At 38.8% G+C, this 17,308-nt stretch overlaps 2 protein-coding genes across 3 annotated transcripts in view; one reads left to right on the top strand and one right to left on the bottom strand.

The window, feature by feature from the left end:
• The window catches only part of plpp2a (phospholipid phosphatase 2a), a 227,450-nt gene that overhangs the window by 77 nt on the left and 210,065 nt on the right, over positions 1-17,308 (bottom strand). The gene's annotated exons all lie outside the window — the stretch shown is intronic.
• LOC132845903 (C2 calcium-dependent domain-containing protein 4C) lies at positions 3,797-8,989 on the top strand. 2 transcript variants are annotated; one of them, XM_060870281.1, is made up of 2 exons: positions 3,797-3,965; positions 5,415-8,989. In XM_060870281.1, the coding sequence occupies exon 2, from the start codon at positions 5,449-5,451 to the stop codon at positions 6,718-6,720; it is 1,272 nt and encodes a 423-aa protein (XP_060726264.1). In that variant the 5' UTR covers positions 3,797-3,965; positions 5,415-5,448; the 3' UTR covers positions 6,721-8,989. The 2 variants fall into 2 exon arrangements, with proteins under 2 accessions (XP_060726264.1, XP_060726274.1); XM_060870291.1 differs by having other exon boundaries at positions 3,799-3,939.

Here is a 17,308-nt window from a genome sequence, read left to right as displayed (position 1 = left end):
ATCGCATTATAATGTTAAGGCCATAGCAACAGATGAGAGCACTCTCTTCTGCCAGGGTTAATTCTCATCAGATACATGCACACAAACACACACACAGACACACATATATCTATTGTAAACATGTATATATTTCTATGCAACTCTTAAACCTGAAAAAGATTATACCTATTTTTCTTTTTTTGTGGTGATACGCTGCAATAAACTTTGCACTGCTGGGATTTTCCATAACTGTTCCCTTATTGCCCTGGCCAAGTCATTTATTGTGGCTGATTTTCCCCTGGTGATGTGAGCTAAGTGCTGCAAGCTTTCACCTCCATGTCTTTCAGTCACCTGTTTTTTTTTTTTATGCTGTACATGAAAAGCATGCGATTGTCCATCCATTAATTTTAATGTGTCCTCGCTTCACTTACATTACTTTAAGGAGCTTTTGCCTCTTTTACAAGCGGAAGGAGTGGGTTACCATAGCTCTCACCAAGTTTCCAGGGAAACAGATTGGGCCAGGTCGAACCAATTTCACATCCAATAATTATGACGCAATAGCACACACGTGAAGACTTGGTCTGTGTGAATAACAGGGTCAGGGGTGTGGCTTCATAGGTGGCACTCAAAGAGACCCTTTTAGGAAAAAAGTATTGTAAGTCCAATTAGACTCCAACAAATCTCGAACAGGTCTTTTACTCTGATGCGATTCAAAAGAATCCATTGGAATGTTCTAGGCAATTTAACCAAATCTTAGGAGTATTTGTATAGGGTGTCCAAAAAGTCAACATACAATGGGGAAAATAACACTATTTAGTAAAATGTCTTCCACAATTTTACATACTATACATATATACATTTTATATAGCCTTTAAGAATGCCTTAAGAAAATTAGAACATACTGAAATTGGGAAGCTGTAGAAGATTTGAGTTTTAGTTACATTTTGCTAAAATGTGTGCCTTTCAATTAATTATGGAGACTTGGAACATCCTGTAGTGTTATTTTTATAACCTAGTCTCATAATTAGGTCAACACCCTGAACTAGCTGACCGTTTTAATAGATATACTATAGCAGGGCTGTCAAGTGTCACGCATTGAGAGTGACAGTCACGGATTTCAGTCTTTTGTCACGCTCTCCCGCTACACATCGTATTTCTCACGCAGAAAAAACTTTTGACTTTTTGACTATTTATATCATATATTTAATATGCCGCAGCGCCCAAAATGTATCAGTCCGCACCGCTGTCTCTATGGAACTGGGCAGGAATCAAGCGCGTCTCCATTGGAGTTCTTAGTCGAGCCTGACACTTATCAGCCAATCAAAAAATAGATATAGATATACTGCTATACTATAGATATACTTTTTCTGACTCAATCAATGAGCAATCATTTTGTAATTTGACATTAGCTTGAATGTTACTCAAGTTTTGGTATCCAGTGTTAGCTAACAGCACCTGACTTTAAATAACTTTGTTTATTTGGTTATAGTTAGCGAACTATAATTGTCCAGTGCTAAGGCTGTGAAAGGGCTTGAGAATACACAGGCCAGGACTGAGCTGTGTACAACTATAGGACCTGGGACACTCATTTGCGGACAAGGATTCAAATCAAACTGGACCATAACCATCTTCTACATCTTGAATGTGACATATTTACTCCAGTGGTTTTACTCTAATTCACTTCTCTGGACACTTGGAGGTCATGTTAGTTTCTTGATGCCACAGGTGTGAGGAGTCACACACTGAGGAAAAACTGTAAAATCACCTTATAAGTAGTGAAAATCTTCATGACTGAATAACAAGCCCAGGAACTTAATAACAAGACTCTCCGCTTAGAGAAATGTAATGCCGTGTTCTTTGCTTAGTACTTGCAGTTAAAGACCACAAGGTCTGGTCATACACACGGTCTTCTCCAGATTTGATGTCACTACTGAAGAGTCCCGTTTTTAACTGCCGAGACTGGAACTCATATGATAGTCTGACTGGAAAGTTGCCTGAATGTACAGGTTCTTAAGAAAGTGGTGGATGAGTTTACATTTTTCAATGTTTTTTTGTTAGAAGAAAAAAGTCTGTGAAGTGTTTCAGTTTATTGTGGCATTTCATTTTAATTGGCTTATAAAACAAAGCAATCGATGGCTAACATCTAAATTCATTCCAGTAACGTCAAATCTAGTCAATGATCCAGCAATTTTTACATGTATTCTACTTTAAATGTAGCCTATTCTTTTTTTAAATTAAACTGTATTCAGATTCATCTGGATCATCACATACAAGCTGAACAATCTGGGTCATAATGAAGAAATACCCAAACACTGTATGAACAAATAAAATTAGGTGCATTTATATTTATATTTAGAGTACAGATACTGCAGAACAACTATTCTTTTAGAAAAATGAGAGGAAAAAATAGTCCTTGCAGCTATAGTGCTTTACTCTGTAACTATGGACAACTATGTACATTAAAACTGTTTTAAAGGCTTCTTGGTAAAACATACTTATTAGAGTTACTAAAGATTAAAAGAACCAAGACCGTTTAGTACCGTTTGTGTGTGAGAGTTTGTGTATGTGTGTGTGCGTATGTGTATATGTGTGTGTATGTGTGTGTCTGTGTGTGTGCATGTGTATGTTTGTGTGTGTGTGTGTGAGTGTGTGTGTGTGTGTGCATATTTGTATGTGTATATGTGTGTGTATGTGTGTGTGTGTGAGTGTGTGTGTGTGTGTGTATGTTTGTGTGTGTGTGTTTGTGTGTGTGTGTATGTGTATGTTTGTGTGTGTGTGTATGTTTGTGTGTGTGTGTTTGTGTGTGTATGTGTGTGTGTTAAAATTGTTTTAAAGGCTTCTTGGTAAAACATACTTATTAGAGTTACTAAAGATTAAAAGAACCAAGACCGTTTAGTACCGTTTGTGTGTGTGTGTGAGAGTTTGTGTATGTGTGTGTGCGTATGTGTATATGTATATGTGTGTGTGTGAGTGTGTGTGTGTATGTGTGCATATTTGTATGTGTATATGTGTGTGTATGTGTGTGTGTGTGTATGTGTGCATATTTGTATGTGTATATGTGTGTGTATGTGTGTGTGTGTGAGTGTGTGTGTGTATGTTTGTGCGTGTGTGTATGTTTGTGCGTGTGTGTATGTTTGTGTGTGTGTGTTTGTGTGTGTGTGTGTGTGTGAGTGTGTGTGTGTATGTGTGCATATTTGTATGTGTATATGTGTGTGTATGTGTGTGTGTGTGTATGTGTGCATATTTGTATGTGTATATGTGTGTGTATGTGTGTGTGTGTGAGTGTGTGTGTGTATGTTTGTGTGTGTGTGTTTGTGTGTGCGTGTGTGTGTGTGAGTGTGTGTGTGTATGTTTGTGCGTGTGTGTATGTTTGTGTGTGTGTGTTTGTGTGTGCGTGTGTGTGTGTGTGTCTAGACCATAACAAAAGTATCCGGTTGTGCAATTGTAAGCCGTACAGTGCAATAAGATTTTCACAGACAACTTTCAAAAAGTTTTGAAAGTTAAACCAGATTATATATAAATATATATGTATTATAATTTGGCACTAGAAATCATAACCGTGCTGTGAAAAAGTGCAACCCTTTTTCTTTTTAAAACTCAGTACTTGTTGGTGGGGTTTTGTTACATCTCCGACTTAGTGTTTCACTTGCATGGAGCTTGCAGGGACATTCCATCTAATGCCCTGCTTTGATTAAGTACCTGATAAGGTGAATTCCGCGCAATTCCGAAGAGCTCGCGTGCACCCACGCGCCGCTCTGATTGGCTGCCCTGAGCGCACGCTGTAGTCTGTGCAGAGATAAAAGCGCGGAGCTGGAAAGCGGTGCGGCATTTAGACCGTGCGCCGGATAAACTCACCCGTATAAAGTACAGGGGGAAAAAACGCGCACTTCGCATGGACAAAAGGACTCACAGACACCTGTGATTTGTCATACCTGATACGAGAAGCAGCAGTTATTCGCAGTAAGTTCCTCTAAGCTACTCAACAGGTAGGTTATCTGAGATGCAACATTACGCATGCAAATACTAGGCTATAAAATATACTGAGCAAAATAATGGTTAAAAAAAAAAGGTTGCATCTATAGCTGCATAACAGAAAAAGTGTTCTACACACATGTTTTTTTTTAGAGCATGGACCATTTAAATAGCTCAAAGCTATTTTAACAAATATTGTGCGTATTTTGTCTAAATAATTCTTAGGGCGAGTTTTTTTTTTTTTTTTTACAAACAGTTAAACTGTACTGTACCTTGTTATTGCACAATTTCTGATCATCATCTGTGCATATAAATGTTGAAAGTTGAATTGGTTTAGAGATTAAAAGAGGGAGAGAGGACAAATCTAATGTACACTCTGATCATGAAGATTCTTCTATGTTTGAGGGTTTAGAAAGAAAATGATAGGGTTTAGATTTACAGGAAGGCTCCTTAAGGCACTTTTCTTTAGGGTTCGAGTGGTGTGTTCTTGGATCTGTTTATTGTGAAAGATTATTAGATCATATCAAAATACCACCAGAGGCAGATCGACAGAGCTAGATAGAGAAAGACGGAGAGAGAGGGAGAGAGAGAGAGAGAGAGAGAGACAGACAGACAGACAGACAGACAGACAGACAAACACAGACAGACAGACAGACAAAAATAAGAAATAAGCTTAAAGGCAAAAGGTTTGGAGTCCTTTGGAAATTTTAAGCATTCAAACCCTAAAAGTTTTTGATTAAACCTGTGGATAGATAGATAGATAGATAGATAGATAGATAGATAGATAGATAGATAGATAGATAGATAGATAGATAGATAGATAGATAGACATCATTAGATTGTACACATATCACCGTATCATTTATAACATCAGAAACTGTGAACCAGAATTCAACATTCTTGGCTATCAATCACAATGTCCATGTAGCAGTTAATTTCTCTTTCTGTAATCAAGTTATTAATTATTGTTGGTTATTGTTGTGTAATTAATAAAAATCACATAAAATGTAAAAATGACCACTGAGTTAAAAACAAAATGAATAAAGGTAAAAATGTTGATAGTATAAAACATGTTAGGTAACTATTGTTGTAACACTTCTGATATTGTAGAAGTTCACATGCACTGCAACAAGTAGATCCTACATGTCAGTGCATTGCATCATCAGGGTTTCTTAGAATGCAGAGCAAAATGGTTTAATTTCCAGCAGGTTCCAGGCTTCAGAATAGATTGCAGGAGTGTGGGAGTACTGGAGCCAGTTTGTGTTAGTATATAGCAACATGGAATGACACTGCCAAAGTAAAGTACAACAGAGTAGGTGTCAATTGGAATTGCTGTAGCTGAACAGTGTGTTTGAAATAGTTAAAGATAAACTTATTGTGTCAATATTGTCATTGAAAGATGTTGCAATGATGATAATTGGTGAGTGAATTTTAGTGATATTTCCCCCTGTGTACACCTGCAGGGTTGTTTCTTCTACCACTCCTTCTCAAAAGAGTATGTGGCTCCTGGAGAAGATCCGTGGCTCCGTGGAAGGCAATGTTCTCCGTCATCGGGACTCAGGAGACAACCAGTCCAAAGGGCCGACCCACAGCAATGTGCTCACGCCTGATAAGATCCCTGACTTTTTTATCCCACCCAAGTTGGTGTGCTGCCCCCCTGAGGCAGATACTCCAGAGATGAAGCCCAAGAATGGGCTGCACTCCTCCACATCCGAGCAGACCATCTGCAGCAAGACGCCTCAGGGTGGCTCGCGCAGCCCACGCCTCATCTGCAAGCTCACTGGGGACACCAAGAACTTGCTCAGGGCTGCCAACCGCCACATTATCCAGATTGAGAGCGCCGATGACTTAGCAGTGGGTGATGTTGGTGACCTCACCACCAATGCTGACCCTCAGTCCCAAACAGCCATGTCCTTGCCCTATGTACCCAAAGCGCAGACCTCCTATGGTTTCACCACATTGATGGAAAGCCCTCACACCCGTCGCAAGGAGTCACTATTCCACAGTGACCCCACTAGTCCGCTTACGTCCCCCAATTCTCAGCGCAAGACACAAGGCAACAGCAACCACCTCAACCCAGGAGACTGCAATACCTCGCATTCCAACCCATATCGCTACTTCAGTGGTGGTGAGAGTGACACATGCTCTTCAGCAGAGTCATCACCGTTCAGTTCGCCCTTGCTCTCAAGGTCGGCCTCGCTTCTCAAAATGTTCACCCATGAGACCCAGGCTAAAGTGTCACGTGCTAAGCGCTCGTTCGCCCGCCACAGCTCTCTCTCGACAGACGATTGCAGCTCAGTGGAGTCCAGTCCCAACATCCAGCGGCGCTTCAGATGTCCACCGTCGCCTGCGTTTGGAAGCCGCAAAGCAGGCGCCAACATCGAACGGCTCACCCAGCACACGGTCAAACTACACAAAGGTGGTACATTGCGTATGTGCACAGACTACGACACGGAGGCGGCGCGGCTCCGGGTGCGTGTGCTTGCCGCTGAAGACCTTTACGAGAAGCAGGTCGATGTAAAGAGCATCAATTGCTGTGTATCTCTCTACCTGAACCCAGGAAAACTGCAGAAGCAGAGAAGCAACATCATCAAAAACAGCCGCAATCCCGTCTTCAACGAGGACTTCTTCTTTGACTCCTTGCCTGCTGCACAGGTCAAGAACCTGGCAATAAAGATGAAAGTGGTAAACAAAGGCACCAGCCTGAAAAGGGACACATTGCTTGGGGAGAGGGAGGTGCCCCTTAAAGATCTGCTGCCTGGCTTTTAGTGGGAAAAGCAACAGACTCCACTGAACAGGAAGTATGGACTGAATCCAGAGCAAACAAAGTGTCCACTATAATGTTTCTTGTTCCTTTATCTTGCTGTAAGAGGTGACCTTTCCTGTTCGAAGACTGAGAGCGTGTTATTGACAAGGGTTCTGTTTGTGCACATGTACTGAGTGTATGTTTGGGGTGTGTCAGTATTTGAACTGTACATAAAGCTCTCTGTAAGTGTCCTTTTAGAAGTGTGTGTGTGTGTGGTTGTGTGTGTGTGTGTGTCTGTGTGTGTGTGTGTCAGGCTCACTATGGCAACTCATGTCTGAAGCCAGCGAACATCTGTACGGCTGGCGATGCAGCTACTCTGCACTGTGCACATGTACAAAGAGGCTTTGAAGTGCCACAATGGCAAATGCAAATGCATGTTTGATATCTGGTCTGAAATTCTACAACTTATGTGCGTGATAAAGACTTTTGTATTTTGCTATCACTGTAGTGTCAGACTTTTCCTGTAAGGCTTTTCTTCAACTTTATCACTGAAGCATGTGAGTGAGCTTCGTGTTGAATTGTTCTTGCATGTAGCTTGTTTGGTTCTTTAGCAGGTAGAATTCTGTTTATTTTCACTGAGGAGTTTTATGGGACAAATTCACCCTCCAGCCTTACGAACCAGACAAGCTGCACGTCACAAAACGAACACCTGTTCATCTGACTTACTGTACGACATTAATTGATTGCTGCTGTAAATAACTGCCTATCCTTGTTGTACATGTGTAGGACAGACCTACAGTATACTTGAGTATTTGCACAAATGTCTTGGCATGTTTGTTAAATTTCATGTGCACACCTGAGACAAACTTGCCCAGATAAATGCATAAGCTTTTTTCTTACCACTTGTTGAACTCCTTGACTGGAACGGATCAGATGATCGTTAACAAATGTATAAAGTAATGCCAATATTTATTATACTGTTTTATGGATTTGGTATTTATACTTTTTTAGTGTAGCTAATTATAAATCCTTATTATAAATCATCTTAATAGCATCAGTGTAATGGGCTGAAAATGGCCACGGGTCCGTGTAAGCCTTCTTATTTTTCATTTACAGAGCCCTGTGAGCTCTTTAATCTAATTAGCATTTAGGAGTCTCTGCAGTATAGCGTGAACAAAGGCTAAAGCTGCTGTCCACAGACACTAGCGCTAGAGAATAACACTTCTGGGCTTTTTTTTTTGTTTGTTTTGTTTATTCTTTGAATATTAAAAATGGAATATTTATCAAACCACCTAATTTAAACTTGCCTGTGAGAACTCCTGAGGGTTTGAACTGTTGGAGACATGTTTTTGGTGCTAGAGGTGTTGGTATTGAGAGAGAGAGAGAGAGAGAGAGAGAGAGAGAGTCAGTCAGTCAGTCATCCATTGTCAGCCTGTATTTTACATAAAGCTCAATAATTACACTCTATAGAATCTGCAGGGACCAGACCATTTAAAATCCATTTCCTGGGTTTTCTGCCCAAACGTTTCTTACGTAGCTGGAACGATTTCTATCTCTATTTTGAGCCTTCATTTGCAAAAGTAAAATTGCAGGTATTAGATTCCCTATTAGCTTTACTTCAACGGCAGGAACTGTGATTCTCAATACGAATAGAAGAAGTACAATTACACAAGGGAGCAATGACTTCTGACTGCTTGAAATCTCACAAATTAAAATGGATGTAAGAAGGCCCTGCACTCTTTGGTGGAAGTGAAAGGACTCAGCAAGGGCATTCAATTGCTATTAATTTTACTATCCATGCTCCTGTAGATGAGATTCAACTGTCTGGCGCTTGTGTTTGGAAGCCGAATATAAAATATGAAGTGCCTATCCACTGAACTTGATGCCTGTTCTTCTGTCTTTCCAAATGTAGACCTCTGTGTGCAACCTTCTTTCTCCCTTATTACTGTGTGTACAATAGTTATCAACACTAGCTTTATATACAAAGTCAAAATAGACCGTAATATTGTACCTCTGAGTTCTATAGTGTGGGTGTTGCTATATTTTCTGATGCTGAAGATGGATATTGTTGGTGTTGAGTGGATGTGTTTCGTCATCGTGGACTTTTATTGTTTATTCCACCCAGCCGAGATTTCCAGCAGTGACTTTATTTTTCGCCCAACTCCGTTTTCTGAAACTGCTTCCCGTATATTAATTTCTCCAATTTTATATTGATCCTCCAAATCCAAAGTGAAACATGATATTGACCTGTCTATTTTGGTGCCTCGTTCAATAAAAGTTGTGTAGATGTGATTTTTCTTGCTGTCTTATTTTTCACCTACACACTACAGAGACCAGCATGTAATAGTCTTCAGATTTAGACACGGTTTCGAAACTGATATTAAGAATCAGCTAAGCTTAGAGTAAATAATGGAACTTTCTGTGTGAATTATGTAAAGAAAGTAGGATGTATTGATAAATGTTATAGAAGTTTATAGAATTATGTATGGTTTATTGAAAAGTTCTTTTTAGAGTCATTCATTCATTCATTCATTCATCTTCTACCGCTTATCCGAACTACCTCGGGTCACAGGGAGCCTGTGCCTATCTCAGGTGTCATTGGGCATCAAGGCAGGATACACCCTGGACGGAGTGCCAACCCATCGCAGGGCACACACACACTGTTTTTAGAGTAATTTAGAGAATTATTATTATTATTATTATATAAATTTAGACAAGAAAATTCAGACTAGCATGCTCTTTTCAAATGATGAGCAAACAGCTTGCTTCATGTTTGTCATGTTTGCACTAATATGCTTCCGTTTTAAGAGTATTATTCTTAACAACCAAGAAAATCCGTGTTCTCTTGAAATTTTATTGTTTTAATTAGTTACAACTTTAAATTTACCTCAGGATTTTAATGAGCTAGCTTGATATATTACTGGGAATCTAAAAACCGATGAGTTCCGGTAAAAAGTTACAGTGGCATAATCTTTAATTTGGTATAATTAAGAGAGTTTTTATGACACTTAACAACAACGGACCTCCAACACAACCCGAAGGTAAAAGGAATTAAATGCCCGCTCTGAAAATGAGTTTTTCTGGCACAAATCCTCAGCTGGTGAGAACATTCTGAATTCCATATCCTTATGTAAATGAGCCACATTTATTGTAATAAAACCTAAACACCGCATAAGATACCAGTAATTAGATGCTAGTGTTTTCCATGCTGCAGAATAAGGAAGACTTTAACACTTTTACATATTACATTAAGGACTGGAGTTGTCTGGAGTTTCCATGGTAACAAAGGCTAAGATGTATAGTCCGGTTTGGCCTCCAGTTGGTAAGATACGCACTTAGCAGTCTCCTTTAAACGGTTTTTATTTTCTTGTTTCTTCTAATCTTCTCTATAACACGCCAGGACCTAATGTCCTTGAGGGCAAAGGCTGCAGCACTTCTTTCTTCTTCCATAGCCCATGAAACTTGCGATATATCTTCTAAACCAGCAGTCACACAGATTCGCTAAAGGCTTGTTGGAGAATAATAACTTTCTCACATCCTTTACCCAGAACTTATTCTCAGCAGGTTTTTGTTTTGCGCTAACAAATTTGACCTGATACCTGGTACTGTGCTAAGTAGTAGACTTCCAGAACATTAAGATTTAAAAAACTATATATATAAAAACACAGCCAATTTGATTAATGAATGTTTTTGTTAGATTTGAGATTAAAACATGAAAAAGTGAATAATTGAACTGGTTAATCGAACTGTATTCACGGTGATCACACTGAAGCCCACAGTGGGTTTCCTGTTCAGCCCTTAATAGGTGCAGTGACATCGTTCTGTGATGGTAGTAATACACGTATTTATAATTGTACATAATATATAATTTTATATTATACACAATGTGTTCTAAAGTTTTTCATACATAAGGAACCAAAATACGTAAGCATGATGTCACGTCAAACCCTAACTGCGTTTTCTGTTTAAACCCTTTTTATAAGTACGTTGATTTGCTGGAAATCGACTTATCAGACATCAGTTTAAACAAATTAATTATTTGTTTGTTGTAATTTTCCCTCTGTTGATAACCTTGCATATAATTTTAGTAATTGAAGTTAACACCTTCATATGAAATGGATTTCATCCAGAAATGGATTTCATATCAACATTGACTTTGAAGACAGAAACATTTGTGTGAAAAACTATTACTGTTTTGTATTTTTGAATGTTTTTTTTTTTTTTTACCTTTGAATATATTTCTTCTAGTAGACTGAAAAAAAAGAGAAATAGTTATGAAAAACTTCACATTCTTAAAGCCCGGAGAGTCTACTTTCATCTGAGCCATTAAACACAAGTGTGGAGTGTGAAGTGACAAAGAAATTCAGTGCTAAACATAGACACAACAAAGCAGGAGCAAATTAAATTTTTTATCCTATGATAAAAAGAGTTCATTGCAGTCGATTGCATCCTTGCGACAACTAACCGATTCAGCCATGAGAACGTTTTCAATGTTCTTTTAAGCTCCTACTTTTGTGAAAGCCATTCCTAAAGGCTTTCTTTATAAAAGTATGCATACAAACTATAATATAAACTGAATCTGGGTTTTCTGATTTTGAGTTTTCTGAAAAGTTTTTATTTCTCCTTTATATGGAGGATTCTCTGTATCACTTGCATGCATTTCCATGAAGATTCACTAGTTGCTAAATGACATTATTTTTCAGTGGACCAGCAGTAAGCAAAAGGTTAAATGCAACAGTAAGTCGGTAGGGGACATTTGACAAATGCAGGGGACATTTATCACTACTGGGGAACAGGAACCCTAAATTTCTGGTGCATTTAGAAGTTGTGTTAATTTCATGTTTTTGACACTTTATCTTTTGTCCACAACTAGGATTTTTCTTTCTAATTGAATAAATATCTTTATTGATGATGATTACATCACATCATTTATGACAGAATGCAAAACTAGAAGAAATAAGCATTTTTTTAGCAGGTATTCGTTTAATTTATAGAATCTATGCCAAGTAAATTAGATCAAAAATGGAAAACATTCATTCATTCATTCATTCATTCATTCATCTTCTACCGCTTATCCGAACTATCTCGGGTCACGGGGAGTCTGTGCCTATCTCATGTGTCATCGGGCATCAAGGCAGGATACACCCTGGACGGAGTGCCAACCCATCGCAGGGCACACACACACACTCTCATTCACTCACGGACTCACACACTACGGACAATTTTCCAGAGATGCCAATCAACCTACCATTCATGTCTTTGGACCGGGGGAGGAAACCGGAGTACCCAGAGGAAACCCCCGAGGCACGGGGAGAACATGCAAACTCCACACACAAGGCGGAGGCGGGAATCGAACCCCCAACCCTGGAGGTGTGAGGCGAACGTGCTAACCACTAAGCCACCGTGCCCCCCATAATGGAAAACAGATATACAAATTTAACTAATTTTCATGTTACACGTTACCACAGCAATAAGGGCTAAACCGGTAGTTATCTCTCTTCAGCCCTCAGCTGGAATGTTGTAATTGGATTTATTTATTAAAAAATGAAGGGAGGACTAAACAACTACCAGCCCAAAATCTAACCATGTACACTACTATTAAAAAAAAATTAAACTGAGTAAAACAACCAAAATGATTAAAAATTCATCTAGCCAGGAGGCTTGCTCACCTGATCATTCTAGTTAGATAAATTGTGCACTTGGTGAATTCATGTCTTTAAAATTGTTATTTTTTAACTTGAGAGTCAAGCCTTTTTTTTGTAATGACTGTTACCTCTGAAATGTTATTAAGAGATCTAAAACTATTGATCCTGGTGGCTTTGACTCCTCAAAGCCAAATGGCAAATGTTGCTATAGCAACTCGGGCACCATTGTCTTATGATGAACAGGATAAATATGGGGTTGCACTAGTTAAGTGGGGAATATTGTTTTAAATTTGAGGCAAGAAGGACTTGACTTACAGAGCTGTCAAATTATCTGTACCGACAGCGAAAGATTCCAGAAGGTTCCCCATATGGTAGCCTTTAGGCTATGACCCCCCTTCTGTGGATTATTCGTCTAGCATTTCTCCTCCCTGGGGGATATGTGCTTCGAGAAGAACACTTTTAGAAAAGGTTTTAAGGCAGAAATGTTTCGACTGCAGCTAATATTTTGGAGCATTTTTTTCCTAATAATTTGATTTTTGCTAATTAATATGGGATGTGTATGAAAAAAAGATGCTAAATATATGCTGAATATGAAGGGACATGAATAAGATGAATATATTTGTTTTCACTGATTGCTAGTAATTTCACTGATTGGTACTAATCATGCTAAAAACCTCAAACAATCTCAATCAAAAGTCAGTGGAATTTTCTGTTTAATGGTACGGTCTGTGTGTTTTTTTGGATCTCATAAAAGTGAAGCTATGATGGTTAACTCTGGTTGCTTAGTAGCACGTTTGCTTTATACCTCAAGGATTGAGAGGTGGGGCTTTTTGATTCCCAAATCTGCCTTGTGTGTGAGGAGATAGTCTCCAGGTTTCCCATAACTCTGTAAAGGATTTGAGGCCCAGAAATCGGATGCCCCTTACCGTTAGAGTTTATGGCTTACAGTACTAGTTACTTACTAAAATCATGTATGAATTAATATGTCTTAACTGACTAGCTAACGTGGTTAGCACGTTCGCCTCACACCTCCAGGGTCGGGGTTCGATTCCCGCCTCCGCCTTGTGTGTGTGGAGTTTGCATGTTCTCCCCGTGCCTCGGGGGTTTCCTCCGGGTACTCCGGTTTCCTATCCCGGTCCAAAGACATGCATGGTACGTTAATTGGCATCTCTGGAAAATTGTCCCTAGTGTGTGATTGCGTGAGTGAATGAGAGTGTGTGTGTGCCCTGCGATGGGTGCACTCCGTCCAGGGTGTATCCTGCCTTGATGCCCGATGACGCCTGAGATAGGCACAGGCTCCCCATGACCCGAGGTAGTTCGGATAAACGGTAGAAGATGAATGAATGAATGAATGACTAGCTAACAAGCAAGCTACTTAAAAGCCCTACAACAACTAAAATTATCTTGCCAGTTAAACAAAATCATTTGATCAAAGAGTTCACTTCAGAATAGTTCACTTACTGATTTAACCTAATTGTTAAAAATAATGCATTCCTCAGATATTATTATTGTTATTATTATATACAACCAAGTATACATTTATTTATAAGAGCAAACCTCCATCCTCTTAAGTTTGTGTCATTTAGGCTTTATTATTATCACAAATTCAACAAACTATTTGATTTTTTTTTTTAAATGAATGAATTAATAAACAGATAAATAAAATTCCAGAAAGTAATGGCACTGATTTCACCTTTCACACTCTAAAAATATACTTATATGAAAGTTTGTTTGCTCATCAAAAAGTCTACATACAAACATTTTTGGAGATAAGGTTCAGTTGGCCAATTAGAGTGGGATGTGACTCTAGTGGATAAAGTGTTGTACTACCAATTGGATCACCACGCTGCCACTGCTGGGCCCCTGAGTAAGGCCCTTAACCCTCAATTGCTCATTTATATAAATGAGATAAAATGTAAGATGCTCTGGATAAGGTATAAAATAAGTTTAGAACCCCAAGGAACCTTAACAGTGATTAATTAACGTAAATGCTCCAAGGCGTGTCTTCCCTATTAAGAGATCTGTATGAAATATAACAAACACTGGGCTAAATATTACAGCCAGATAGTCTACTTTGATCTGGAACAGGAAAGGAACTGTATTCAAAATAAAAAGTGGACAGGGTAATCATTTGCCATGTGCCTTTATTCAGCGTGGAGTGGCGAATGGTGTAGCTTTGGAAGTCTGGTTTGATTGGTGTGTGTCCGCTTCTGAGAAGCCTTTGAGAATCTAGATGAAAGTCGTTGGTTTGTTAATTCAGAGTACATTTCAGTGAATTTCAGCCTGCTTTGTTTTTAAGCCAGGTTTATGAATGCAATAAATACCTATTTGTTCCAGGGTTACTGTAACAGGTTGTTTATAGTCTCTTGATCTCTCTCTCTCTCTCTTTTTTTTTTTTTTTTGAGTGATACATCATTTGCTAATTTTTCTCTGGAGACTTGGTTCATTTCCCTCTGTACATGAAACAGCAGTAATCAATCATCTCCAAAATGCATTCCAATGATGTTTATAATGAGCGTCTTTCTTAGCTGATTGTTTAGTTAGCCATATACTATATATTTATATATTATATTATATACACTGTCTATTTTATGTATTATGCACTGTGTGTGTGCACGCATATGAAAGTAATGATACAGAGGCTATAATAAGGCTATAAATCCCACTTTATTATTTTTTAGGCCCTGACATACAGTCCAGTCAGTAAGCAATCTCTAAACATGCTTTTGCTTTTGTGTTGCTGCCATAGCAACATGCAAAACTAACTATGACTGTTTTATTTCCAATTTGGGCTTGCCAAACTCCCTAAATTGGCACCTTAGGAAAGCAACGCAGGCACAGCAACAAGATCTTGTCTCTGCAAAATTAAGAGGTATAGAGGGAGACCTTTTATTTCTCAAAGGTATCCACTGTAAAAGGAATGGTGGAATTTTCTGGGAGCATAAAATTGCCAGCCTTCGAAAAATCATGAATATTTCAATGGAACAGTGCATTTATTCCCTAGAAAACACTGTGTGGAAGCAGACTCGTGCACACTCATTTTCCTGTTGCCTTCTCACTTTCTATTAGGAAGTCACACAAGTTCATGTTTTTACTGATTTACACAAAGTATAGTGGTGTGTGGGAGGCCAGCACTGGGCAGTGTGTTTCTCCACATTTCTTATTCTGTCAGCTATCTGTGTGTTGTTGAGGTCAGTCCACGGAAAGCATCAGACCGAAATACACAACGTGAGAAGGCATGATTATATTCAGCCTGAAACATCACCTTCATTTTGACTCTATTTCAGTTTCTATCATATGAGTGTCATCTAATCAGTGACTTTTGAGCAATCTGGTTGTGGGGTGAAATGGAGGTGAATCAAAAACCATATGGAGGTCCAGAAATGTTGGACCGATACCTTCAGTCTAGATGGGAGTTCAACAGAGCTCTATGCTTGGGTCTATTTTGTTCTTTCTCATTTAAAAATTCCAGTTCTGGCAGAAATTCAAAATCACAGGTTCCTATTAATGTGCTTATCCTAACACATAGTTGTTTCTAAAGCAATAGCTAATTTAAATAGAATCATATGGTAATCCTTATCAATCTTAGTGCGATTCTATATTGACACAATCTAAATAAAATTGTGTTATTTAGCATGTTAGTAAGCACATTTAGCATGTTAGTAAGGACATTTAGCGTGTTAGTAAGGACATTTAGCATGTTAGTAAGGACATTTAGCGTGTTAGTAAGGACATATAGGGAAGGAGTCTCCAACGTCAGCTCTTAGCTGTTAATACATTTTCCATTATTTCCATTTACATTTGTTTTATTACTTTATTTGTTTTTTTCTCCTAGATGTTCCACATTATGGGGGCACGGTGGCTTAGTGGTTAGCACGTTTGCCTCACACCTCCAGGGTTGGGGGTTCGATTCCCGCCTCCGCCTTGTGTGTGTGGAGTTTGCATGTTCTCCCCGTGCCTCGGGGGTTTCCTCCGGGTACTCCGGTTTCCTCCCCCGGTCCAAAGACATGCATGGTAGGTTGATTGGCATCTCTGGAAAATTGTCCATAGTGTGTGAGTGCGTGAGTGAATGAGAGTGTGTGTGCCCTGCGATGGGTTGGCACTCCGTCCAGGGTGTATCCTGCCTTGATGCCCAATGACGCCTGAGATAGGCACAGGCTCCCCATGACCCGAGGTAGTTCGGATAAGCGGTAGAAAATGAATGAATGAATGAATGAATGAATGTTCCACATTATCAAATATAAGAATAAACTATAATTAGACACACCACCATGTCATACAGACAGTTTATACATCAAGGCAATCAATGCACTCGCAATAATGCATAAAATATTGATTTAATTCGGTTACTATCGGCTTACCTATGAGTCTGCAAATTCATTTAACCAATTGGGTAAGTGTGATATTTAATTAAAATGAGATCTTAGAGAGATTTCTTTCTATTAAAAAACATCTGAATTTAATATTGAAGTAATTTATACTGACATACTGTATGTGTCCCTTAGTGACACTTGTTTTTGGATTGCATAGGAAACCATTCCACAATCCCACCAAGGGATGTGTCCTAGTTTGTACGGGTTAGTTTTGAAAATACAAGATCAACTATCAGAGTTGGTCTTACCTTGAACGCAGGTATCCTTCGAAGTCCCTCTGTCTTCTAACAAAGGATCCTCTTCAAGTTCTTCTATCTAATCTATTGTTTGAATCTTTAGATGAAGGAGTCAGACTTAGACCTTTTTGTCTTTTCAGGGTCCTCACAATGGGAGGCCTTGTTTTTATTAGATGTGTGTAATATATGTAAAGTAAAATAAAAGAAAATTACAAATAAAAATCTCCTTCAAATAATAAAACAGTATTAGAATAAGTAAAAGTAATTAGAATGCAAAGACAATAACAAACCAAGGAACACTCTTTCAAGATACGTTTTTATACACTTTTCCTGCAACATCAGTTGTTGTTCAACATT

Source organism: Tachysurus vachellii, chromosome 1, assembly GCF_030014155.1.
Source record: "Tachysurus vachellii isolate PV-2020 chromosome 1, HZAU_Pvac_v1, whole genome shotgun sequence".
Taxonomy (NCBI): domain Eukaryota; kingdom Metazoa; phylum Chordata; class Actinopteri; order Siluriformes; family Bagridae; genus Tachysurus; species Tachysurus vachellii.
This window is presented reverse-complemented; position numbering and strand designations above follow the sequence as displayed.